The sequence below is a fragment of the Cervus canadensis genome, chromosome 11 (genome assembly GCF_019320065.1).
Source record: "Cervus canadensis isolate Bull #8, Minnesota chromosome 11, ASM1932006v1, whole genome shotgun sequence".
Classification (NCBI taxonomy): domain Eukaryota; kingdom Metazoa; phylum Chordata; class Mammalia; order Artiodactyla; family Cervidae; genus Cervus; species Cervus canadensis.
The window spans coordinates 17,598,645-17,624,681 of NC_057396.1; the positions used below are offsets into that span (position 1 = coordinate 17,598,645).

Below are 26,037 nucleotides of genomic sequence, written 5' to 3' on the forward strand. Positions count from 1 at the left end.
AAATTTTCAGTAAATAACTAATTAAAACCATCCGTCTTCCTAAACAAAAAGGTTATTTGGGACCTGCTGGTGAAGTTCACATAGAGCTTTCCAAAGCAAGCGTCTATGAAATTACGAGCATATCCACTTGATGAAGGAGCAGTTGGGCATTACAGAAACTTACTAACTTGCTCGAAGTTAGTTGAAAACACTCAGTATATGTTAGCTCTAATTACAGGCACATTGACCCAGACAGAGCTGGTTCAAAGTGGAACTGATCGCTGGAACTCAAAACCCAGGCTTCAAACCGCCTACTTTTCCCCTGCATAACTGCACCTGTCAGCTGTAAGTGTCACTCATGGTACCTGCCACACCCAGAATCCAGGGCCACTTCTAAGGGAGACTGTTCCCTCTTGAGTCCCTGCTGACAGGCAGCCCCCACCATGGTGGTCTGGTCACACCCTCTGTGGGCCCCACTAATTGAACAGGCTGGGCAGCTGACCAAAAGGAAGCAAATTCACAGACTGGCCAGCCGTCTATGAAGTGGCCTGATACAAAAAGTTTTGACTCAACAGACCTAATTGACTCAAACTTATTATAGATAATTGTTGTACACGTTATTCTAATTAACACATAGAATGGAACAATCTTGTTCAATTTTCTTTCCACCACTCTCATGTAAACATGCCCTAATGGAACACCACATGTTGGAAGTTCCCAATCTTTTAACCTCTGATAATTACTTTTCTTCTAGGTTCTGTGGCCTCAAACAACTTTGATCTTCTCTACTTTTTGGTCTGTCATTCAGCATTCGAGTGCTTTACAGAAATTATCTTATTTGAGATTCATAACAATCCCATAAGGTAAGCACTATCAGTATTTACATTTTACAGATGAAGAAAGCAAGACACAGAGAGATGGTGGTCTTTTGGATCAGGGTGATGGGAGAGGAGAAAAGAGGGCAGATTAACAGATATATTTGAAAGTGGAACTAACAAGGGCTGCCTTCTAGATTCGATGTGGAAGTGAGGGAAGGGGAGAATCCAGGATGATGCTAAAGCCACAGGGTAAATTATGCAGGCGTTTGTTCAGCCCACTTGTCATCTCTAACTGGACGTTCCAGAAGCCCTCCCAGAAGACAAAGTCAATGTGTCTAAAACTGAATTTTATCAATAATTTTTTCCATAAAAGAAAAAATTTTTCTTTTTAATATTTTCTTTTTCAGAGTGTCACCATCACTGTATTAAGTGGCAAGGACTTTACAGAAAGTACTAGGGCTTCCCTGGTGGCTCAGTGGTAGAGGAGATGCAGGAGATGTGGGTTTGATCCATGCATTGGGAAGATCCCCTGGGGGAGGAAATGACAACTCACTCCAGTATTCTTGCCTGGGAAATCCCATGGACAGAAGAGCCTGGCAGGCTACAGTCCATGGGGTTGCAAAAGAGTCAGACATGACTTAGTGACTAAACAACAACTTTACAGAAAGAGACAGAAATAAGAGAAGCAGTTTAAACTCTAGTTTTAGATCCTACCATAGTGAAGATCTGTCTAGTGTTCAAATTGTTTTTTCCAACTTATTAATGTATTTACTAGACATTTAGCTCCCTCATTTGACCATATGGCTCTCAAGGGCAGAGACTGTGCCTGTAATTAGAGCTAACATATACTGAATGTTTTCAAAATGTCAGGGCTGTATTATCCCATGCAGTGAGTGGGAGCAGGGGTGGGTGGAAGGAGACGAGGGGTAGGCAGTGAACAGGGGAAACGGAAGGAACCCGCAACTGCCTTCATCTTAGGGGCTCTCTAAGTCTGCTTTAGGAAGTAGGGTGCAACCAAACAGCTCAGCATACAGTAAATGCCCAGTAAACATTTGCTGACTGAATGAATGTTAAGGCAGACAGAATTATTTGAGATCTGCATCCTGGTGATCACAGCTGACTGAATGAGCCCCCAACATGGGCAAGTTTGGCACTTAATCATATTTAAATTAGTGTTTTCTCTACAGTTTTTTCAAAAGTATGTCTTACCTTTCCAAAAAAGTACTTGGTTTTTTTAAGTTATGGATTGTGTCTTTTATGATTCCAACTTCAATGATAGAACTCAAAAAATAAATCAGGAGAGGCAGTGGAATATAGATAGGTAATGGAAGAAAAAGTTAAATGGTGGTTAGTTATATCTGGGTGATGGGATGAAAGATGACTTGTATCTTTGAAACCGTATGTTTTTATACGTCTTAAAAAACTTATGGTGGCTCAGTGGTAAAGAATCCACCTGCCAATGTAGGAGATACATGTTTGATCCCTGGTCAGGAAGATCCCCTGTAGGGGGAAATGGCAACTCACTCCAGTATTCTTGTCTGGGTTATCCCATGGACAGAGGTGCCTGGAGGGCTACGTCCCTGGGGTTGCAAAAGAGTCGGACACAACTTAGTGACTTACCAACAACAAAACAACAAAAATTTTCTACCAAAAAAATGTACTTTTTTTTATAATTTAAAATGATACTATAAGGTTACTAGATATTAAAGCCAGTGAAATCCACCTCCATTAACCCTTGTTCAAGATCCATACAGCTGAAGTATTTGAGTTTTAATTTCACTATTGGTCAGCTAGATATATTTAAAAAAAAAAAAAAAGTCACGGAAAATGCCAGCTCCTGCTTCTGTACATAATGAATTGACCACCAAGACAATAAAAACAATTGTTTAGATCCAATCCTACCAACACTCTAAAACGTTCTTGCAAGCACACATTTTAGCAAAGTAAACACAGAAAGTAGCAGTAATCTGTTTCATCAGGAAAGGGTCTGCTAGTAAACAAGTTGTCCTTGCCAAAGCTTGTCGAGCATTTAGCTGCCTCTTACAGTTACAAGCAGCTCAAGAGGCTTCAAACCTAAGGACTGAATTATATATGAGCCAAGGCCTGCCAGCCTTTCTACTCTTCTCTTCCCTTTCACTGTGTTCTACTGTATTTTGACAAACTTGTGTTTACAGAACCACTGGTATCCCAAGGCTCTCCTGATCAAAGAGCAATAAGATGTTTCAAAATTGCTCCTGTGTTTGTGTTGCCATATGACCTTTTCCTTGAGAGGAAGTATTAGCATTGAGACTCTGGCCCCAGATTGGTATCTTCTGTGAAAACGGATACTGATGAATGACACTCAAAATGGCCTTCTCTCCAAATGTGAGTTAAGTGTAGTTTGTTAGCCCCAGACTTGGGCTAGAGCAAAAGTCTTAGGCCAGGGAGCTTACTGCTGTGTATGTTACAGACCTCAGTTCTCATTAAAATATTTACTGAGAGAAAAAAATATATAAGTAAAAATTAAACAATAAAGTGACAAGTTCCAGAATTTCTCTAAGCAAGATTGCAATTAAAAAGTAGGAACTGCCAAAGACAGAAAACGCTCACTTTTAAAAATAGATGCTTATAAAAATGACCCAGAAGGCCTAAACCTTCTCAGTAAACCAGGGGTCTGTGTACAAAACTAAAAAAAAACAGAGGAAGTCATGTGATAACTGAAGAGCTAGAGAAACATTTCGGGGGGAATACTGACTTTGTTTCAAATTAGGTAAATGTTTGAACCAAAGGAAGGGTCATGAGACAGAGAAACAGATACATGGCTGTACTGTATCCAAAACCATTAAAAGCCATCAGATAGCTCCAGTCTTTAGTTCCTCTTTGCTTTTTGCCATTAGGGTAGTATCATCTGCATATCTGAGGTTGTTGATATTTCTCCCATCATGTACAGATGTGAGAGGTGGCCCATAAAGAAGGCTGAGCACCAAAAAATTGTTGCTTTTGAACTGTGGTGCTTGAGAAGACTCTTGAGAGTCCCTTGGGCAGCAGGAAATCAAACCAGTCCATCCTAAAGGAAACCAACCCTGAATATTCATTGGAAGGACTGACGCGGAAGTTGAAGCTCCAATAATTTGGCCACCTGATACAAAGAGCCAACTCATTAGAAAAGACTCTGATGCTGGGAAAGATTGAGGGCAGGAGGAGAAGGGTGAAGAGGACAGAGGATGAGATGGTTGGATGGCATCATCGACTCAATGGACATGAGTTTGAGCAAACTCTGGGAGATGGTGAAGGACAGGGAGGCCTGGCGTGCTGCAGTCCATGAGATCACAAAGAGTCAGACACAACTTATCGACTGAACGACAGTAAGCTCCAATCTATCTCTTCAGCCGAGATGATCTCCTGCCTCTGCCTGTGGCACTTGTTTATGAGAAGACTCGAGCCACCTGACTGGACTCCTCACTTCTGGCTCCTGGATGCTCTGGCTCCAGGGGATATTTATCCCCTGGACTGTCTACATTCAAACAAAAAAAGTAGACACTGTAAATGTCTCATTGCTTTTTACTCTAAGGTTAGACGGGAGTACCTGGAACCTCCTTGTTGTTGTAGTTCAGTCATGTCTGACTCTTTGTGACCCCATGGACCACACCAGGCATCCCTGACCTTCACTCTCTCCTGGAGTTTGCTCAAACTCATGTCCCTTGAGTTGCTAACACCATCCAACCATCTTATCCTCCTTCCTCATCCCCCTTCTCCTCCTGCCCTCAATGTTTCCCAGCATCAGCTGTTTTCCAATGAGTCAGCTTTCCACATCAGATGGCCAAAGCACTGGAGTTTCAGCTTCAGCATCAGTCCTTCCAATGAATATTTAGGGTTGATTTCCTTTAGGATTGACTGGTTTGATCTCCTTGCTGTCCAAGGGACTCTCAAGAGTTTTCTCCAACACCACAGTTCAAAAGCATCAATTTTTCAGCACTCAGCCTTCTTTATGGTCCAACTCTCACTCCATACATGACTACTGGAAAAACCATAGCTTTGACTATGCAGACCTTTGTTGGCACTAGGGTGATTGTCTCTGTATCCCTCAGACCCCAGCATCTAGGCTCACTCACCCCTATCCTAGACTCTGAAGCCAATGTAGACTCTAAATCAAGGTGACTCCCACTTCAGCCACCCAACTCTCCAGTGGTACAGTGACGGCAGGAAGCTATTCTGCTTATAGTCCTGTTCTTTCTGTAAACTGCAGCCCTTAATTATGCAGCCATCTCTTCTATTTTATTGTTGCGCTATTTGTTTAGGGAAATTTCTTTGTTTTCATTTGTTTGCTGCTTGGTTATGATTCGTTTCTCTCTCTCTTTTTTAAGCCAAGCCCCTACCTTGCTCCACTACTTCAGTAGTTGGTTCCTTGCCTTGTTCCTCCATGCTTAAATATTCTAATTTCCCAATTGCTCTGAGATTTGAATTCTGCTTCGCCTACTCTTTCAGATGTTGCTGTTATTAATCTCTAAGTTGTATCCAACTCTTTTGCAACCCCATGGACTGCAGCCCGACAGGCTCTTCTGTCCATGATATCCTCCAGGCAAGGATACTGGAGACTGTTGCCACTCCCTACTCCCTAGTGGGTAGGGATCTTTCCCACCCAGGGATTGAACCCACATCTCCCTGCATTGGCAGGCAAATTCTTTACTGTTGAGCTACCAGGGAAGCCCCACTCTTTCAAATAACAAAGCCCTAAATTTGATTCCCCTGGCCATATCTTCACTGCTTTCTAACAGATTACGGCCTAAATAAGCAGTCACAAGCTAGAGAGTGACTGAGTGTATGGTCCCCAGTTCCACCAGTCTAGAACCAACAACCCAAGTGCCTTCTACACGTCAGGCACAGGAGAACTGAAGACACTGCAGCAAACAGAACGGACAGACTTCCTGCTTTTGTGGAGCTCACATTCTGATGTGGAGATACATAGTAAAATGAATAAGCAAATACAATGATGATGAGTCTCATGGGGAAAAAAAAAAAAACCAAAATGTGCTTCATCTGCCCAGGTCTACTGTTCATTTACAATACCTATTGCTTATAGGAATTTCTCCTGCATCTGTTGAGAAGAACTTCCCTTAGTTAAAGCAATTTCTATCAGAAATCTTCATAGAATCTGAGTTTGGAGATTTTAACAATTACATTGTTTTAAAAAAAAAGATCAGTGTTATTAACACTGTCTGGGAATCTTTTAGCAATTATGGGATCTCCCCTTCCACATGATCATAAGAATATTCCCCTCTCCTGGGAAGCCCCAGACTCCACACGTGCAACTCACAGGACTCCTTCAACTTCCTCTTCTCTTTCTCTTCCTTTTCAACTACTTGAAAAAAATAATATCTGTTTATTTATAGAATCCAATAGAATGACGTGAATAGTAATGTGTGTGCTAAGTTGCTTCAGTCATGTCCAACTCTGTGAGACCCTATGGGCTGTAGCCCACCAGGCTCCTCTGTCCATGAGATTCTCCAGGCAAGAATACTGGGTTGCCATGCCCTCCTCCAGGGGATCTTCCCTGGGGTAGTACACATCACCAATAAATGTAAACTTAAATTTTTTTTTTCAAATAGCTAATTCAAGTACCCAATTCAAAATTCAAAAGCCATTGTTGAGTGTAGAGTAGAAATTGAATCTCCCTTCCTCCCTTTCTTCCAAATCATCCAGTTTCCTTGTCGAGGATAACACTTACTAGTTTCTTACATTTCCTCCCAGAGATGTTATATGCATATATAAGCAAACACAGAGATATTCTTTGTCTTTCACACAAATGATAGCATTCTATATACACTGGTTTTTACCTCACTGTTCCAATAAACAAAGGGTCTTGAAGTTTATTCCATACACATAGGGCCACTTCACTCTCTTTCATAGCTGAATGGCACCCTAATATATGACAACATTACAACTTATTTGAATAGTTTCCTATTAATATACATTTAAGTTGATCCTAATTTTTTTGACTTTGCAACTAATGCTGCAATCAGTAGTCTTGTGATTTAGCCTTTTAACATAAGATGTACTCTAACCTGGAAATTCCATAATTCTGTTTCCAACTCTTTCACTTTTGTACATTTGTAATTCTATATGCCTACTTCCTTCTAAAACAACAGATGCTTACAGAGGTGATGAGGATGTTTTTGGTATATTTGAAAATCCATGTTGAAATAGCAATTTTAAAACTTTGGGGCAGGATGAACTGCAATGACAGATGTGGTCCTTGTCGAGATGACAAAATGTCACCTTAGGAGTATTTCTTAAGTGTTTGTTTTTTCAAAAGTCCTGTGTTGGTCAAATACTGTGAAATGAGTGCAACCACACTGTCCAGCTCAGGTAGAATAATCACATAACTGTATGACACAAGCATATTGAAAATCTTGCTGTCTGACTTCTCACATGCTGAAAACAAGAGTCATGCTGCTGATATTGAAACCCATGGTAACTCATCAAAAGAAAGAAGTCGTGGGATTGGCCAACAGCCCATATCTCATACCCTCTAGTTTCCTTTCCCTAAGAACTCAGTATTAAAAAGCAACTCTAACCAGTCACTGTAGTACATAGAAAAGAAGTGTTTTATCCTTCTGTGTCCATCTTACACAGCTTGGGAAGTGGCCGTTTAGAGTAATAATACTAAGGAAACGTAACATATCATGGGTTGTTGGAATTAACCAGAACGTCTCTGAAAGACATAAAAGAAACTGTGAATGAAAATTCACAGTAGTCACCTGGATATATGAAGCTCTTCAATCAGAGGAAATCAAGTGCTGGACAAAATGCTGGAGAAGAAGATGCATCCAACGGTCTAGTGACATCACTTCAACTAAGGTAAGTGTTTTGGCATAACTGATAAAGCAGGAGATGTGAGAACAAAGAAAATAATTCTCATCCCCACGTGTAGGAGGGGATGTGAATATTCCTAAGGGCACCACTAGTAAAGCTCCAGACAGAACTAGAAGTAGTTTTCAGGGGTGTGTACCAGTTCTGAACCTGAAGGTGACCTATGGGCCATCACTTTTGAGGCTCCTAGAGGTCTTAGACAAGGTGACTAGGCATCTGGATGATAATGCAGCCGAGTAAGGTATGATGGGCTCCTGAAACTCAGTCTTTTAGGTTCGAATGTGAATCTCCGTGTGAGATAGTCTATCCGGGAGCTACATTTTAAAGAAGTCCTGCTGTTGCAACCATTCTTCCTCGCACCTTCTGCCTCCAACCTGTTCTTTCCAAAGTATTTGCTTTTAATCAGTGAGGCTGTCCCAAGTCTTTGCCTATTATGGATCCATAGCCTCTCAAATTCTTTAATTACATGCAATTCAAACTCACAATTCAAGGTCCAGGCTGCTTTTATAAAATACAAGTGGGCTATCCAGCATTGATAATTAGCAAATGTGCCATATTTGCCTAATGCCTATTTTTTAAGTTTAAACATCAGACATTCAAAATTTGATCCTCAGTTTCACCATTTGCAAACTGAACATTGTGGTCAGGTTCAATGATCTCTTAAGTTTTCTTTCCTCAATCTGACATTCTCTGAAGCCATGAAATTTCTTTCCCATATATCTCATTTTCCTTTCAAGTAAATAGAACTTGGAGTAAACAGAAGAGGAATTCCCTAAAGTTTATTTATCTCAGAGCCACAGAAGGATTGAAATATTCTTTGAACTCTGGTTTGCTTAAGATGAACACCATGGTTGGTTACTGTTATAACTGTGACCATATAAAATGTTCATACTTATTCTCTCAGTAGCAAATAAAAGCCTCATAACCCAACTTTTTGCCTTTTCTAGATAAAGCTATGAAATACTTCCCCAAGCATATCCCCACTATTACCACAAACACATGCCTAAAACCAAACTCCTCTAAACATTTGCTCAAAACAGTAGTTCCTCTATCCCCAGACTTCCCTTTTTTCCAGTCAGAGATATTACAGGTTTCATATTCAAACTCCTAAGTCATTTTGAACTTCTCCTTTTTCTTAGGTTAGTCTCCATTAAGTGTATCCAGTCATTTACAAAGTCTCAGTGATTTTTGTCACCAAAACACCTAACTGGTTCCTTCATTCCCTCCCTCAGGATTTCTTCATTCCCATCTGTTCTCCCATCCTGACCTTCAAACTTGTTTCCCTGCGTCAATTCTTCCCTTTTCCAAACCATCCAATAACCAACACAATATCGATTTTACTAAATTAGAAATGTTCTCCATGTTACCTTCTGTCCAAAACCCTTCACAGATTCCTCTGTGTATAAAGGTAACACAAGCTCAAACTCCCTGTCTCTCTCCCTATCTCTCTCTCTCTCCCTCTCTCTCATTTGTAAATCTCTGTGTAATTTTGTCCTACTTTTCTTTCCAGCTTTTTTTATCCCTATTTTTCAGATTTCCCTGGCATTCTATTTTTGCTTATGCTGTTTCACTCATATGCCCTTCCTTATCCTCTCTGTTTATCAAAGTATTATCCATCTTCATTATCCAGTTTAAATCTCCCCCTTTTGAAACCCTATCTTTCCATCCATTCCAGTCTTAAGTGATTCCTCTGTCTTCTGGACCTTCATTGCCTTTATTACCCATGACACATATTTAACACTTAAAAATTCTTTTGTCTTCTTTTAACTTTGAAGTTTTTATCTCCCAACTACACAGTAAGGAAACTAAGGGTAGTTACTGTATCATTCACATAATGAGTCCTGAACTGTAGAGCTAAACTGCCTGTGTTTTAATCTTTGTACTGTTATTTACTGACCTTAACCTTGGGCTCGGTTTTCTCATTTGTGAAATGGAAACAGTGATAGTTATTCCCTCATAGGGGTTTTGTGGGTGCTATGTGAATGAATATATGCAAAGTGCTCAGAATAGTGCCTGGAACATACTGAACATTCACTAAATGTTGTCTATTTTAATACTTATTTCTATCTCTCACCTCCAAAGTACCTAATATAGTACACAGTCATGCTAAATCAATATTGAGTGGAATTCAGTTGAGTCAATTGAGGGAAGTAAGATACACTATGTGGGTGGTATTATTGTGGAGTAGGGGAACTTCCTGGCATCACTAAAATCATGTCACAGATGCCGTCACTTACTGTTGTCAGCAAGCCAGCCTCTTTCTAAGTCCCTGCCACTCCCTAATACTGCTCAAGAGACTTCTGAGGGTTTGGCTCAGAGAACATGGAATGCTTTCCTGAGCATCCCTCCCTCACTGCCAATTCATACTGACCTGGCTGCAGAGAGCAGGTTGCCAAACTTCTGAATGCGGTACTAAAAATGTAGACCACAGAATTCACATATGCCCCCAAAGAAGCCTACTGGTCTACTGTTTCAGTTACTAGGCCCCAAGACTTGGCCTACTGTAGCGGAAAGCAGACTCAGTGAGATGCTCACCTTTCATCTTGCAGTGTCACTGTGTCATGAACACCAGCCAGCAGGGATACTCTCAGCTGGGACCCCATATCATCCATAGCTAAAGATTAACAGATACTGGTCAAAGAGGTGGAGGCATCTGTGCTACGCAACTGAGCCATAAAGACAGCTTTTTTAAAAAAATAGAGAAACTGGAAAGTGGGAACCCCAGTAAGCATCACAGATATCACTACCATTAAGCAGCCCAATCAGCTTCAGCAGAACCCAGGCTTAAAGAAAGCATGCCCCTACTGAAAACAATTCAGCGAGGCAAGAAATAATTTTGTTAAAAGGTGAATAGTGTGATCAAAAGTGTGATTCAAGGTCCCCTGAAACAAATAAGTGCTTTCCATGAAGACGGACCTGGCTCCCTCCTATGCAAAGAGGGTCATTTCGGGAAATTTTTCTCATCTGTCTTCTGTAGGAAAAGGGGGATTATAACACCTAGCTCAGGTGGCTGTGGTAACGCTTCAATGAGATAAGGCACTTAAAGCAGCTGGCTGGTCTGTGACCCCTGCGAGGGGCACAATCCAGGGACGGCCCTTTCCCTCTCCCTCGAAAAGTTCATGCCTCCTGCCCAAGGCTGGGAGTGAAGCGTCAGGAGACAATTGCACAGGCAGGTGAGTGAGCCGATTTGAACATTGCGGAAACGCTGGCCTAGGCTGTGCTGGATGGTGGACATTCCGCAGAAGTAGAAAGGCCCGATGAGCTCAGAGCTTTCACACTCGCAGCTCTCACCTCTGCGGTCTCCTCCCAACCTCCGGAAAGAGATCGGGATTCAACCTGGCTTTCGCCTCCATTTTGACATGTTGCCACTTCCAACAGGGCCAGTTTCCTTACTGCAAGAAGTCCTTCCCCTGGGTGAAATCCCAACAGCTTTATTTGTTTATTAATAAATTCCCGTATTGGTCTTGCTACTGCCGGGTGTGGTCCCCCCCCCCCCCTCATTACGGAATACTGATAATAAGCAAACAAGCACCGGGAAAGGAAGACAGCGATTCCCTTGGCCGCCCAGGGAATGATCCGCGTTATTGCCGGGTGGAGGAGGCGTACCCGAGCCGAGGAGCGCCCGCCCGGCCCGGGCAGGGGAGAGCGGGGCGGGGAGGCCGGGACCCCCGGGCCGGGCGCGAGGCGAGGCGGCGCGGGAACCTCGGGCGGCCGCAGGGGCCCGGCCGAGCCCGACAGGTTCCAGCAGCTCCCCTCACCCCTCTCCACGCCTCCCGGGTTTTCCCCTGGGCTGGGGTTTCCTGTTTCAGTTCTCGGTGATCTCCAGCAGCAGGTGCTGGTTTGCCAAGCTCGGCTCCCGACGAAACGAAGGAGAAGGAAAAAGAGGAAAGGGGAGGAGGAAGCGGCGGCGCAGCGGCTGCGGCTGCGGCTGCGGGCGGGCGGGCGAGGGGCGAAGCGGCCGCGGGAGAGACTGGCTCGCCTTCCTCGCAGAGCGGCGGCGCGGGCGGCGGGCCGAGCCGGGGCCCCGGCGGGTGGCCGGCGGGCGAGCGGGCGGCAATGGGGGAGCCTCCCGCTCGCCCGGCGCCCTAGCGGCGGCCTGGGGCTGAAGGAGAGGCGGCCGCCCGCCAGCGGGACCTGGGGCGGCCCCGGCTTCCCGGGCATGTGGTGATGGCCGCTGAGGAGAGGCTGCAAGTAGGTTGAGCAACAGAGCCGGGCGCGCGCGCGTGGCGGGTGGGGTGCGCGTGGGGCCGGCCGGGGAAGGGGCGCAGGGGCCGCGGGCGGGCGGGCGAGGCGCCGAGCGGGCAGGGCCGAGGTGGCTGCTGTCGCTGCGGGCCCCGCCGCCGCCGCCGCGCGCCTCTCCCTCGCCGGGTCGGCCCTGCAGGGTAGCGGCCCCCAGGTTGGTCCCTCGGGAAGGGGGTGGAGGGGCGGACCGCACCGACCGTGGCCCTCCTGGGGGAGCCGGGCGATAGGAGGGCTGCGGGCCGGGAGGCCGCGCCCGAGCGTTGGGCGGAGGGGCCGGGACCCGGGGCGGCCTCGCCGGCTCAGCTCCAGGCCCCGGGAGGCCCGGGGGTCCCGGGAGGTCGAGTCCCTGCGCCCCGGCCGTTCCCGGGGCTCGGGCGGGGTCGAGCGGAAAGCCCGGCGCATCCTCCTCCCCCGGGGGTAGAGCCGGCCCCACCGGGGATGTAGGGCGAGATGAGGCCGGTCACCCCGGCCCCGAGGCCTAGGGCTCGGGTCCACTCCCGGCCGAACATGGAGGCGGGCCCGGGCGCCCCGGATGGACACGGACCCGCAGCCCGTCTGCTGCAGCTCGGACCCGGAGCGCCTGTGGGGTGAGGCGGCATCCGAACGCTCTGACCCAGCCCCAGCCATTCGATTTTTCTTATCCGTCGGTCCAGCCAAACTGCCGCCCCCAGGCGGGCCGTGGCGAAATCCCCTCTGTCCTCCCATCCCGACTGCACCCCTAGCTCAATCTCCAGACGAATTCTCATTTTCGCCCTGCGCTCCTTCAGCGGGGCCGGTTCCCACGTTAAACTCCCTACAAAGAGGTGTTACAGATATAACTCGGAGAAATGAATCCTGCTTTTCTTCCCTTAACTTCCTCGTCCTTACCCCCTTGAGGTCCTTAAAAACAGCCTAAAGCTTCCAAGGACTGATTCCTCTAACTGGGTATCTTGTCGTTTGGGTAACCGTTAACAATCCTGGTTTGTGATGGATAAAGGGATGAAATACTAATCCAGATTTAGGGAAAGTTTTCCTATTGGTTGCAAGATTGTGTTGGAATATCCCCATGCCCATGAGACGCTTATTGATTCAGGTTTATTTTTTTTTTAATCATCTTAGAATAGTTGCAGAGATACTTAGGGCTCAGTATATTTAGAAATTTGAGAAAGTTCATCAGTTCTCTTATTTCCTCATTTAGTTTTTCTAATGCATATTATAAACGGAAAACAGTGATATGCCTCATACAAGTTTTTGGACTTTATTAAAATCACAAGGAATATAATATGTTATATATTTTTTAAAGTCGATATATTTAGGGTATGAGGCTATGACTTTCATTTACTTAATCACATATGCAATTTTAGTAGCACTTTCTCAATTTTGGTGTTATCTGTTGTTTGGATATAAGGATAGCTTCACCAAGTATTTGTAAAATTGTCTTACTGTTGATAACCCCAGGAAGATTATTTCAGACTTGCCTCTCTATTCACCTGTTTTCTTCCAGTTTGGCATTCCGATTTTAAATTACCTTAATCTGTCTACTTGAAGGTACCCTAAAAATTAGAATGGTCTAATAACTCACTGTGTATCTATAATTTCAAATGTTTGAGTATTTTATTTAGTTTAAAAATGCATTTACTTTCAAAGTAAGTTACATTTTTACCTCCAGCATCACACAAGGACTTGAACACTATATGTAAAGTAAAATGAACTTTTAAACAAAACAACAAAAAAGAGGCCACTTTTTTTAAACTGCTTTTAAAAACGAAAGTCTAATGAAATTAGTTTATTATAATGGAAAATATTAAAAGATAGGAAACAGAAACTTGGAATGTTTGTATGCTGATGGGAGTTTTTATTAGTCATTTCCTTTTATTACATTTTTGTTTTAATTACTGGACTAATAAAAGTATCCTATTTTATGTTACTGGCTTCTCTGAAGCTATGTTTTCATGGATTACATCTGCCAAATTGGACCCCAGGTGTTCAGTGGATATCACGACTGAGCAACTGTATTTTGGATCTGATGGCATAAAGATAATTTTCAGGTCTGTGATGAGATATCAGTTCTTTAACTTTGCTTTGGCTTTTATAGCTAACATAATAATAGCTATTGAAGAGTCGGACACGACTGGGTAGCTGAACAATTGTGCACAGATAGGCCAATGTCATGCTTATTCTTTGTTTTTATTATTTTCATTCTGCAGATGAGGAAACTGAGACTGAAAGTTTAAATAACTTGCCCAAAGTCACACATCTATCTAGTAAATTGCAGAAGGGAGTTTGAACCCGAGTCTGACTTTGAAAGTCATCCCTTAATTACTGGGCAGTTCTGCCTTCCTGTGATACTGTTTTTTAGTTTGTTCTTTAAAATGTGTATCATTGTGTCTTTGTATGTTCATAAGTATAGTTTGAAAATTTAAAGATGCATGATAATTCCTATGCCAAGTGAACTAGCATCAGGTAAAACCCATAAGCAGATGTCTGAACATTCAAAGCATTCTGCCTTTAAGATAAATGATCAAATCTCTAAAGGTGGATAGGGAATAAAAATCCCAAGTTCTTCCTGCTTGCCTGGAATATTCTTCCTGTAGTCCCTCTCACCTTTTGCCTGGTTCACAGCTCATTACTCAGGCCTCAGCTTAGATCTCACTTGGTCATTGTAGGTTGAGATTGATAATAGTAGGTGACACTGTGTCAAGCATTGTTCTAAGTGCTGTACGTACTTGAATGCATCTGATACTTACTGCACTCCTATGAAGAAGTGTTTTGATACTTTTTTTTTTTTTTCTGATGGGGAAACCAAACTAACTTGTGTTTAAATAACTTACTAGAGGTCTCACAGTTAATAATGGCAGAGCAAGTGTTCCAACCAGTTGGAATATTTGGTTCAAGTTGGCTAAGAACCAAATATTAAGGTCTCTTTAACTTAATACATGTTAATAAATATGTCTATTATTGTGAGATTTAAACTATATAATGGAATCATCTCAGAGATTTGGTTCTAAAAAGGTGTATCTTTTTCTTATATAGTTGGAATTAACACTGTTTATAGAGCTTGGTGTTCCATCTTTCCATCCCCATTTAACATGCACTAAGGATTTTCTCATGAGCTTAAAAATATTTCAAACATTTTCTTCCTAAGAACATATTTTACTTAATCATTCTCCTATTTCAATATTTGTTACTCCCTATATTTTAATGGGCATCCCAGGTAGCACAGTGGTAAAGAATCCACATGCCAGTCCAGGAGACACAAGAGACTCAGGTTCAATCCCTGGTTCAGGACGATTCCCTGGAGTAGGAAATGGCAACCCACTCTAGTATTCTTGCCTGGAAAATTCCATGGAGAGAGGAGCCTAGCAGGCTACAATTCATAGGGTTGCAAAGAGTCAGACAGTACTGAGCGACTGAACACACACACAATATTTTAATATCATACTTGAGTTGAACATCATAATAAAATTTTTTTCTGCATCTGTGTTCTTAGGATGAATTCGTAGAAGTAATGATCAAAGAGAATAAGCTTTAAGGTCTTTGATGATGAAAAAGTTTTCCAGAAAAGCTGATTGATATGTACACTCAGCAGCAAAGAGAGAGCTGATTTCATTCCATATTTGAATGCACTATTAACTTTAAAATCTTGACAGTTTTCTAGATGAGCCTTAGCACAATTTTAAGCTCATTTTTGTTCTACTTATATTTTAAGATATTAAAGTAGAGCAGGTTGATTAAGAAAAAAGCAGAGAAAAGTAAAACCACCTGAAATCTTATCCATAAATAGCTTCTGTATATATTTTGATAAACACTCTGCTACTTTTTTATTGCTGTATTTATATGTTACAGAATTTTTACTTGGTTTTTTTTTTTTTACTTGGGTTTTAAATTGAAAACACAAGCATTTTCTAATCCCCCATCTTTAGGCAAAATTATTTATTTACTCTCCTGTGTTTTCAAAATACTGTGAATCCATCCATAGCACTTGTATATTTGGTGATAGTTAGCTGTTTCATTTTTATTCCTTTTTTACTTTCTGTGCCTGTGCTCTTCATCTATAAAACAAACAAACAAAAAAATACTAGCTAAAACCTAGATTTGTTGTAAGGATTAACAGTAATACAAAATGTTTATAACCATACCTTATACTGTGTCTGGGATCTTCTTTATCTTGTTTGTGGTCTTTAGGCTCCTCAAGGGCAAGGACTCTGGGCTATTGTTTCATCCCAAGTCTTCTACAGTGTTTGGTACCTCGTAGATACTTCATGAATATTAAAGGCCACAGAGTATGCTCTTTAAATGGATCTGCTGAGATGTGGTAGGATGAACAAAAGCCAGGAAATGGTTAAGAGATGATCATAGTAATCAGTGCAGAGCAAATAACACAATTGGTATACCCAACATTTTAAAATTAACTTAAAATGTATAATGTCATTTCTTGAGTGGCTGTATACATTTGTCCTATAAAAAATATAGTGAACCTTATCTACCCCACTTAGCTGGAGAAGGTTATTATAAAAGTGAATTTCTAAAAGTTAGTCTTAAGATCTTCTAAGAGCAAAACATTTTAACTTTTAAATAGAAAAATTTATACCCATGAATTATATTTTTCTACCTTCAAGTCATATAGCCTTTAAGTTCACTTACTGTAAAACATAATAATAGCCAATATTTAATGGGCACTAATTTATGCCAGATACAGTATTAAGCACTTTACTTACATTATCTAATTTAGTTTTACATCAGTTTTATAAAGTTTATACTGTTGTTTTGCCTATCTTCCAGGTGATGGAACAGAAGTTATCAAGATTTCTGATTTATCCTAACTAGACAGCAATGCTTGTTTAGCTTTATTATTATTATAGATGATGATGACAGCAGCATTCAATTATTTCTATTGATTTATAGCAGTGATTTTTGGTCTTCTCTCCTTGCTGTTAGCTGTTCCTTGCTGACATTTTCACATCCTCTAATTTGAAGCAGATGACTGATATGGACTGTGAAGCTGAATGACAACAGCTAATATTATGGCTAAAATAAAAGTATTTTAGGCAACAATTAAAGGCCTGTAGGACTCTCAGATTGCCTCAGTTGGAGAACTGAGAGACTTTACTTTGAAAGAGAGCAGTTGGGCCCTCTGATGTCAGCTAGTGCGTGCAAGCTAACTGGCCTCAGCCGAGTTCGACTCTGCACCCCTATGGACTGTAGCCCGCCAGGCTCCTCTATCCATGGGATTCTCCAGGCAAGAATAATGGAGTGGGTGGCCATGCCCTCTTCCAGGGGATCTTCCCCACCCAGGGATCAAACCCACTGTCTCCTGCGGCTTCTGCATTGCAGGCAGATTCTTTACCACTGAGCCAGTGGGGAAGCCAACATCAGCTAGACCTGGGTTTAAATTCCAGCTCTGTCCTTTACTGACTGTGACCCTAGATAAAACTCAATTTCTCTTTGATTTCTTGTTCAGTACTTTGCAAGTTGTTTTTACTAATTCGAGCTAATGAGTGTAAAAGTGCCCAGAACATAGAAGACACTTAATGTTATTATAAAATGATTTAGCAGTATTCACTGAATTGATTAGAGATTTTGTTTTGTTTTTCTGTCTACTTATTCACTGACTCTTGTGTTCTGAGTAATTGGGATTACCAGATTTAAAAATATTTGTAAAATCAAATTTACTGCTTTTAATATGTGAGTTTACATTTTGGATTTTTCAAAGTGAAAGTCGCTCAGTCATGTCCAACTCTTTGGGACCCTGGAATTCTCTAGGCCAGAAAACTGGAGTGGGTAACCTTTCCCTTCTCCAGGGGATCTTCCTAACCCAGGGATCGAACCCAGGTCTCCCACATTGCGGGCAGATTCTTTACCAACTGAGCCACAAGGGAAATGCAGGAATACTGGAGTGGGTAACCTCTCCTTTCTCCAGGGGATCTTCCTGACCCAGGAACTGAACTGGGATCGCCTGCATTGCAGGCAGATTCTTTACCAACTGAGCTGTCGGGGAAGCCCTAGATTTTTCAAAGGGCTCTCCAGTTTGTTCCCTCCTGACTTTTAGGGTGAAGCTAAAATTAGTTTCTGTTCTTTGTTCTTGGTCATCTCTACTCATTTCCCATTCAAAATTATTTGGGCTTAATTTTACCCTTATTCTGTAACTTTGGTCATTTTTAAATCTTGGCTTTTACTTTATAATTTGTTGTTTTGTATACTTACAGGGAGCAGGTTTCCCATGTAATTAAGGCTGCCTTCTCACTGTTGACTTCAGTGTTTTTTAAGTCATCATTTTTCTTGAATTGCTCCCACTGAGTTGGCAATTTTGAGTTGGCAGTTTTATGTATTAGATACTTCTTGGAATTTTGCTGTCATTTTAAATGATTAGTATAGATCTAAAATGCTGGAAATGTTTAATAAATTATCTATTTTGATAAAGTAGGTATTTCTATTTTTGCTATGATAGAAAAGTGCCTTAAGTAACATAAAATTTTTGAGTCATAAAGTGTGTTAAAATTAGCAGTATCATGCATAGGAAAAAAATGGTTTCAAATAGAGATGTTTTCTAAAGGGCATTTCTGTTATTTTGACCACTTCATTTGATCTTTTAAAACTAAATTTTGAGTTAAAGTTAAGTATTTTTTTTTAACTGCAAGATGTTTGCTTTACAATATTGTGCTGGTTTTGCCATACATCAACAGGAATCAACCACAGGTATACATATGTCCCCTCCCTCTTGAACCTCCCTCCCATATCTCATCCCCTCTCACCCCTCTAGGTTGTCACAGAGCACTGGGCTGAGCTCTCTGAGTCAGATAGCAACTTCTCACTTGAGTTAAATATTTTAAGACATTTATTTTATCACATTTTTTAAATAAAGAAAAAGTTAAAAAAAAAAAAGTGATCCATAATTCTCCCCTAGTGATAACTTAAAGTTTTGGTAATTTTTTTAAACTCTCCTATTAACTATAAACACATCCTTTAAAAAATCTGTATGCATATGTAGTTTTGTTTCTTACTGTTCATTCAATATACTATGTTTTCCTGTATCATTAAAGATCCTTTTAAAGATTATTTTTGTATATGAATATTGTGATTATTATTTTGAATGCCAAGTGGCGTTCAGCATGTTCAAGTAGGACTATAATTTAATCAAGCTTATATTATTAGGTATTTAGAGTATGACCATTTTTTTAATTGTTATAATGAACAATGATAAATGTCCATGTATGTAGATCTTTGTACACACTTATGAATGTATTTGATAGAAATTCATAGATGTGATCATGCAAATTGCCCTCTGGAAAATTGGCACCAGTTTATATTCTTCTTAGAAGTCCATGTATGCTGCTCTCAGTACCCATCACTGTTTCCTTGCACGACCTGTCTTTGTTAATTTGATAGATAAGAATGACATAATAGTGCTAAGAAACTCCTTCAGTAGAGTCAGAAAGATTGAATTTGAATTCCTGTCCTGACATTTGTGTATTCTTGGGCAAATTTCTTATATTTTCCTAAGCCTCAGTTTTTTGTGTGAAATTGTGATGATGGTACCTATTATCATGGTAATATCATATAATATCATGGTTGTGGATATTAACCAATAATGTATAAGCCCTTGAGAGATGTTAGCAATCATTATTTATTATGAATGAAATTTTGCCTTACTATATTTTACGCTTGATATGCCTATATATTATACCTTGTAGTGGGTGGTATAAAGGAAAGTTATTCAATTTTAAATAACCTAGTTACCCTGTGTTCAGTCATGTCCGACTCTGTGATTCCATGGACTGTAGCCTGTGCGGCTCCTCTGTTCATGGGATTTTCCAGGCAAGAATAGTGCCATTTCCTTCTCCGGGAGATCTTCCCAACTCAGGGATCAAACCTGCATCTCCTGCATTGGGAGGTGGATTCTTTACTACCCAGCCACCTGGGAATCCCCTACTGAACTCTTATGTACTGTTAGTTATATTGTAGGACTTACTTCCAGTACTTTTTCAGTTGAGTCTCTTGATTTTCAGGATCTATTATAGTGACCCCAAAATAATGCCAATTTTTTAAAAACTTCAGCTTTTTTTCTTGTCTTGTTGCATTGGTTGACATCATAGAACAGTATTGACTAGTAATAGGTATTTGAGCTTATTTCTGATTTTAATGGGTCTTTTTCTATTATTTCACTTTTTAAATGCCAATGGCTATTGTTTCCTGACATAGGTATCCCCTGCTTACATACATATACTCCTGTAAATATCTATAAATGTTAAATATAAGAAGCTTGAAAATAGATTTATATATTATGGGAAGATTCCCTTAAATTACTAAATTCCTAAGTATCTTTTAGGCACATCTTCAAAATGTATTTTCAGCATTTGACTCATGTTATTTTCTTTTTAAATTAAGCATGCAATCAGTCATTTTAAGTAAGGTTTAAATGTCAGTAAGGCTGAATTTTACCGCTTTCAGCCCACTTAATGATTCCATCCTTATCTCAGACTTTGAGACCCACTTTACTTTTCAGCATTGTCTACTATTACATGATATTTATAAAATATGATTTAAAGTAAATGAAACAGATTTGTCCCTTGGAATAAAACCCTTTCTTCAAATAAAGTCTTAGAGTCAGAGTCCCAGTGCCCTCATTACTCGGCCTCTGAGGCAGCTTTCAGAACCCTTTAAAAACAACTGCCCCTCAAAAAAGATTCAGATAATTTACAGATCACAAAAATGACACTGCTACTGAAACTGAAGTATTCAGAGGCCAGCAGGAAACCAAACCAATATAATAAGGTTTATATTAGATAATTTTGTATCAAGGTCCTAATTTAGCTTGATTTCAAAGATAAGTATAGCAGCATATACTATCTGAAAATATGGTATTCACAAATCTATCTAGTATCTAGTGTCTGTCTATTGTTAGATTACTAAAATCTGGATCCTGAACACTCTTTTTTCTACAGTTTTCCATCCATCCAATACTATATTTTTAAATACCGTCTACGTGCTGCTGCTGCTGCTGAGTCGCTTCAGTCGTGTCCGACTCTGTGCGACCCCATAGATGGCAGCCCACCAGGCTCCCCTGTCCCTGGGATTCTCCAGGCAAGAACACTGGAGTGGGTTGCCATTTCCTTCTCCAATGCATGAAAGTGAAAGTGAAAGTGAAGTAGCTCAGTCGTGTCTGACTCTTCGAGACCCCATGGAGTACAGCCTACCAGGCTCCTCCATCCATGGGATTTTCCAGGCAAGAGCACTGGAGTGGGTCACCATTGCCGTCTCCATCTACATGCTAATGACTACCAAATATTTATCTCCAATCCCAACTTCTCTCTGTTACCCAGCTATCTTGGGACAGCTCTACTTGGATAGCAATTAGTATCTGAAACAAAATTATCTAAAACAGAATTTTTGTCCTTCCAAATCTGTCTTCTTTCCAAGTCTTCCCCACGTTTGTAAGAGTTAATACCAACTTTGAGCAGTCAGCTGCTCAAACCAAAAATCTCAAGGTTCTTGGTTCTTCATGTCTCTTTCATTTTCCACATCCATCCAATACAAGTCTTTAATCATTACTTGTGATTAAATGAATTGAATTAACAATGTTCAATATTAGAAAAATCTATTACCATAGAGTAAAATCTACTGGCTAATGTGTATTATTATAATTTGGATATACTATATAACTTATCTTTCTTACATGTAGGACTTTTGGATAAAGTATAAGTAAGATTATACATATATTTGGTTAGTTTTGTCCATCTTTGTTAGGTTTGTCGACATAATTATGCTATTCTCATAAGCCAGTTGGGATGTTTTTCATGTTCTTAGGTGCCCTAGAAAATCTCAGTAACAGAGGAGTTTGCTAGAACATACCCATAGAACCTATAGGTATAGTATTCTTTGTGAGAAATGGAATGGAGGGCATAAATCTTAAAGTTTTTATTTCTTCCATGGTTATTCACATTTAAAACCTTTTCTTAAATTGGCTTCAATTATAGATTCTTGTTTATTGGCATAAAGATATATGGAAAGAATGCTTTCCATTTCATTGAACATTATGTTTTTACTGTTATATATTTGTAGAGTTCCTCAACCTCTTTGTCACGTTTTTAGGAATTTATTCACTTATTAGTTTATTCACTCATATTTAGAACCAGCTTTCCATTATATTAACCATTTCTACAATTTTTTGCTTCCTAATTTACTTATTTATGCTTTTATTTTATTCTTCTGTCTGCCTTTATTTTTGGTTTGTTTGCTCATTTTGACCTTTGTAATTTAAATGTTTAATTGCTTTCTTTTTTAAAAATACATTTACACCATTAATTTTTTCATTGAGTATCTGTTTGACCACATCTCACAGGTTATAACCCTATTGTCATCCATTTTTAATGTCCATAATTTTATTTTTTTTTAACCACCAGGTTATCTGGTAGAGAGATTTAATGTATATGAAACCATTTACTTCAGATTGGGACTTGAACCCATATGCCAGGACTTGAACCTAGCAAAACCCAGTTTGGGACTCGAAGCCGGCCAAAATCCTGCCTGGGACTCTAACCCAGACAAAGTCCACACTCTTCCACCAGAGATCTCAGACCTGGTTTTAGGACCTAATGAAGCTCAGTTTCTTGATGTCTCATTGCAGAAAGAATTCAGTGAGAGACAAAGTAACAGGTAAGAAGTGGCTTTATTCAGAGAGAAACACATTCCCCAGAGTGTGGGTCTTCACAGAGTGCAAGTGCGCTTTGAACTGTGGTGTGGTTTGCTTTATGGGCCGGGTAATTTCATAGGCTAATGAGTGGGAGGATTATGACAGCCCTTTTGGGGAAGGGGCTGAGATTTCCAGGATTGGGCCATCGCCCACGTTTGGTTTTTGATGGTCAGCCTTGGAACTGGCATGGCGCCTCTGGGTGTGTTATTTAGCTTGCTCATGTGTTACAATGAGTGTATACTGAGGATTAAGGTCAAGTCAAGTTGACTTGTCTGCCATCTGGCTCCATTTAATTCTAATCAGTTTATGTTGTGTCCTCTGGCTATGTCATTCTTTTAAAGGTTGTGCCCTGCCACCTTCCCTTCTGTTTCGTATAGATACCAACTTTTTATGGTTTTTATCATTTAAGGCCAATGGATAAACCAAGTAAATCTAATGCTTTGGATTGTTAGGGCTTTGTGTCATCAATGTGTAAGGATAGGATGGTGTAACTTCCAAAATAAGCTAAGTTCCGTTTATTTTAAACATATTTGTGTTCCGTAAACGGGGCCTGTCTGCCTGCAGATCTCTGCACCTCTTGATTCTCATGTACTCCCTTCTGTGTGTGTTCTAAGATTTCCTGAGGTTGGAAGTTGAACCAGCAGCTCTGTATTTCTATACTCTTTACTAGTTTAAAGTATTTCAGGGTGCACCTTCCAGGTACTGCCCACTCTTACCCCCCAAATTGTAAAGCTTTGGAAATAAAAACTAGTTCTTTCCTGACCTGTTTCTGGATGGGATGAATAGATTGGCCAAGAGAAATTGCAGAATTATAGAAAGTACTCCACATTCTTTAAAATGGACGGTGGAGACAATTCTGGTTATCCCTTTAAGTAAGAAAAACAAAATGCCTTAAATTGCTGCCCTTTTATTTCCCATTAACTTATTTTTCAGCATTCTTTCAAGCCTTTTGATTACATTGAAGAGACCTCTTTAGAGGTCCTAAGGTCTTTAATCTCTCCCTTTGAATAAGAACGTCTATAGGGAATCAGAGGCATCTAATGTTTGAAGTCAATCCTGATCCAAAAATTAAAAAGATTTTCTGTACTAAGAGAGTAGGTTCAGAATATAGTTACTATAAGTGTGATTCTGAAAAAAAAAAACCATCAGGAGTTAGTTGGCTTATAAGAAAAAAAACTTCACAAAATTAATTTTGTGAATTTGGTTGATGTAGAAAATTTTACTACTTGCCAAGGGGGCTGGGAAGCACATGCCAGGTTGGCAGATGCAACTTAGCTTCTAGACCATCGCACGCTGGGGTGGCACCTGAGTGAAGATCTGGCAGGTAGAGAAAGCACTCGGAATTCCTGAGTGCCAGCCAGAAAGCTCAGTGTGAATTTGGCAAGAGTGCTACCAGGTGCCGAGCCTTGGGCCTGAGCATTCCTCAGAATAACAGGTAGATCATAAATGTTTATTTCCCACATTGATAGCAAATGAGTACTTAATAGACCGAGTACTTATTTGATGATAAACACCTAGGATAAGCTAATTCAGTTCAACATGGATTTATATTTGGTCAAAATCCTGAAATAATTTTCCTGTCAATGTGTACTTAGCGTCTTCTGCAATTTTTTGTGTTAGCTCTTAAAACATAATCAGAATTAGAAGATAAAATAATCAGTTACTTAGTTTAGAAATACTAGGTCTAGGGACTTCCCTGGCGGTCCAGTGGTTAAGAATCTGCACTTCCACTATAGGGGGTGTGGGTTTGATTCTCGGTCTGGGAACTAAGATCTTGCATGGTGTGTAGCATGGCCAAAAAAAAAAAAAAAAAAAGTACTGAATCTAGAGACGGATAGTTAATCGCTAGATCTTTGCTTCCTAATAAGGTAGCCTTTTGCTTACCAAGCCCCATGGCTTGAGAATCTCTTCCAGGAGTGAGCGGTGTGGTGAACGGGCTCTATGCTCCCTGCACCCCCGTCTCCCAGGCAGGTGCGTGTGCACGCACACACAGCACCCACGACACACTCAGGCACAGAGCAGGAAGGGCGTGCCCACAAGGAAGGGGTCCGAGACTGTGCTGTTGTTGTATTTAACAGTCTCTCATCAGTCTTCTCATCTAAAGAGTCACTTTGTTTTACAAGCTGTCCTTTGCGTAGCCATTGGACCCCTTCCTCAAGAATCTTTCACACTTAGATGCTTAATGACTTCTGTAATCATATAAGCATCACACTACCCTCACTGATCTTTCTTCTCGAGTTTTGATTTTCGTGGGGAGACTGGATGGAGCAACTAGGACAGGAGTATTTAGACTGCCACATGGCAGCATCGAGTCTCTAGGTATCTTGAGAGCTGAGAAAGAAGATGGAAGATGCATTAAATAAAGGAGGCAGAAGAGCAAGCGGAGCGCACCTCCTGCCCCGAACACTGGCGGGGCCCATCCTCACCTTGCGCTGCTTTCCCGGGCGGTCCTGGCCCTCTGGGGCTTGTGGGGCTGGGAAAGGACTGCAGGGTTGACGGCGGTAGTCTGGCTGATTTTGACTGAGAATTACAGGGTAAAGGAAAACCAAGACTTGCCTCATGGAACCAACTCTTCTTTCTCGTATGTGAATATGTGCTCAGTTGTGTCCAGCTCTTTGGGACCCCATAGCCCGTCAGGCTCCTCTGTCCACGGGATTTTCATGCAGGAACACTGGAGTGGGTTGCCATTTCCTCCTCCAGGGGATCTTCCCAACCCGGGGATTGAACCCGAGTCTATTACATCTCCCGTATTGGTAAGCGGATTCTTTACCACTAGCGCTACCTGTTTTCCCAATTTATTGCTATTCCTTCTCTTTTTTCCTCTTAAGTTATTGTCCTTTTATTTATTACTAGTCTTTAAATCATACATAGGTGGGCGTGCCTTTTTTTCCTCTCCTGCCCCATTGAATCCATTCTCCTGATTTAAAGTTCTTAAAAGAAAAAAAAAAAACACTTCTATCTCTCTCCCCACCAAAATATCTTTTTATATCTTACTCTTTTCCTGCAAAACTTTAAAAGAATAAGATGCTGTCATCTCTTCTTCAGATCACACTTACTCCTTAACTGGGAGTTTCTAGCCTGTGTTCTGTGGTTCCCAGAAGCATCCATTGATAGAAATTGGGCATTCTCTGATTTGAATGGGAAAAAAATTTAGTATTTATATTCATATCCTCTAATTAAAGTTTACTGTTTCTCTCAATTATTAATGTAAGCAACAAGTCCAATTTTAATAACAGCAAATGTTTCCCTATCAGCCATAAAAATCAAATGTTCCCCTATGGTGTTACAGTTGAAATAAATACTCTTAACTATCACTTTTAACTACTTTTGAATCATGAGAGTTATTAGATCTGCTGCTACATCTTGTTATTTTAATGTATTAATAAAAGGCATATATTTTACTGTATCACATTTTTAAGTATTTTGATGACTATTTTAATATAATTGATTTTTTGTATCACAGTCTGTTTTTATATTACC

The 26,037-nt window shown here is 40.8% G+C and overlaps 1 protein-coding gene across 4 annotated transcripts in view; it reads left to right on the forward strand.

The window, feature by feature from the left end:
- The first annotated feature begins 7,387 nt into the window (after positions 1-7,387).
- The window catches only part of ZC3H12C (zinc finger CCCH-type containing 12C), a 72,821-nt gene continuing 54,171 nt past the window's right edge, over positions 7,388-26,037 (forward strand). For 2 of the 4 annotated variants that reach the window (XM_043481460.1, XM_043481459.1), the window contains exons 1-2: positions 13,804-13,915; positions 22,268-22,520. Coding sequence is in view for 1 of the 4 variants with exons in the window: in XM_043481457.1 (XP_043337392.1) it covers positions 11,814-11,837 (24 nt within the window). In the remaining 3 variants the exon portion in view is untranslated. Of the gene's footprint in view, positions 7,635-11,667; positions 11,838-13,803; positions 13,916-22,267; positions 22,521-26,037 lie in introns of those variants that run through there. The other 2 variants (XM_043481461.1, XM_043481457.1) reach the window with 2 other exon arrangements.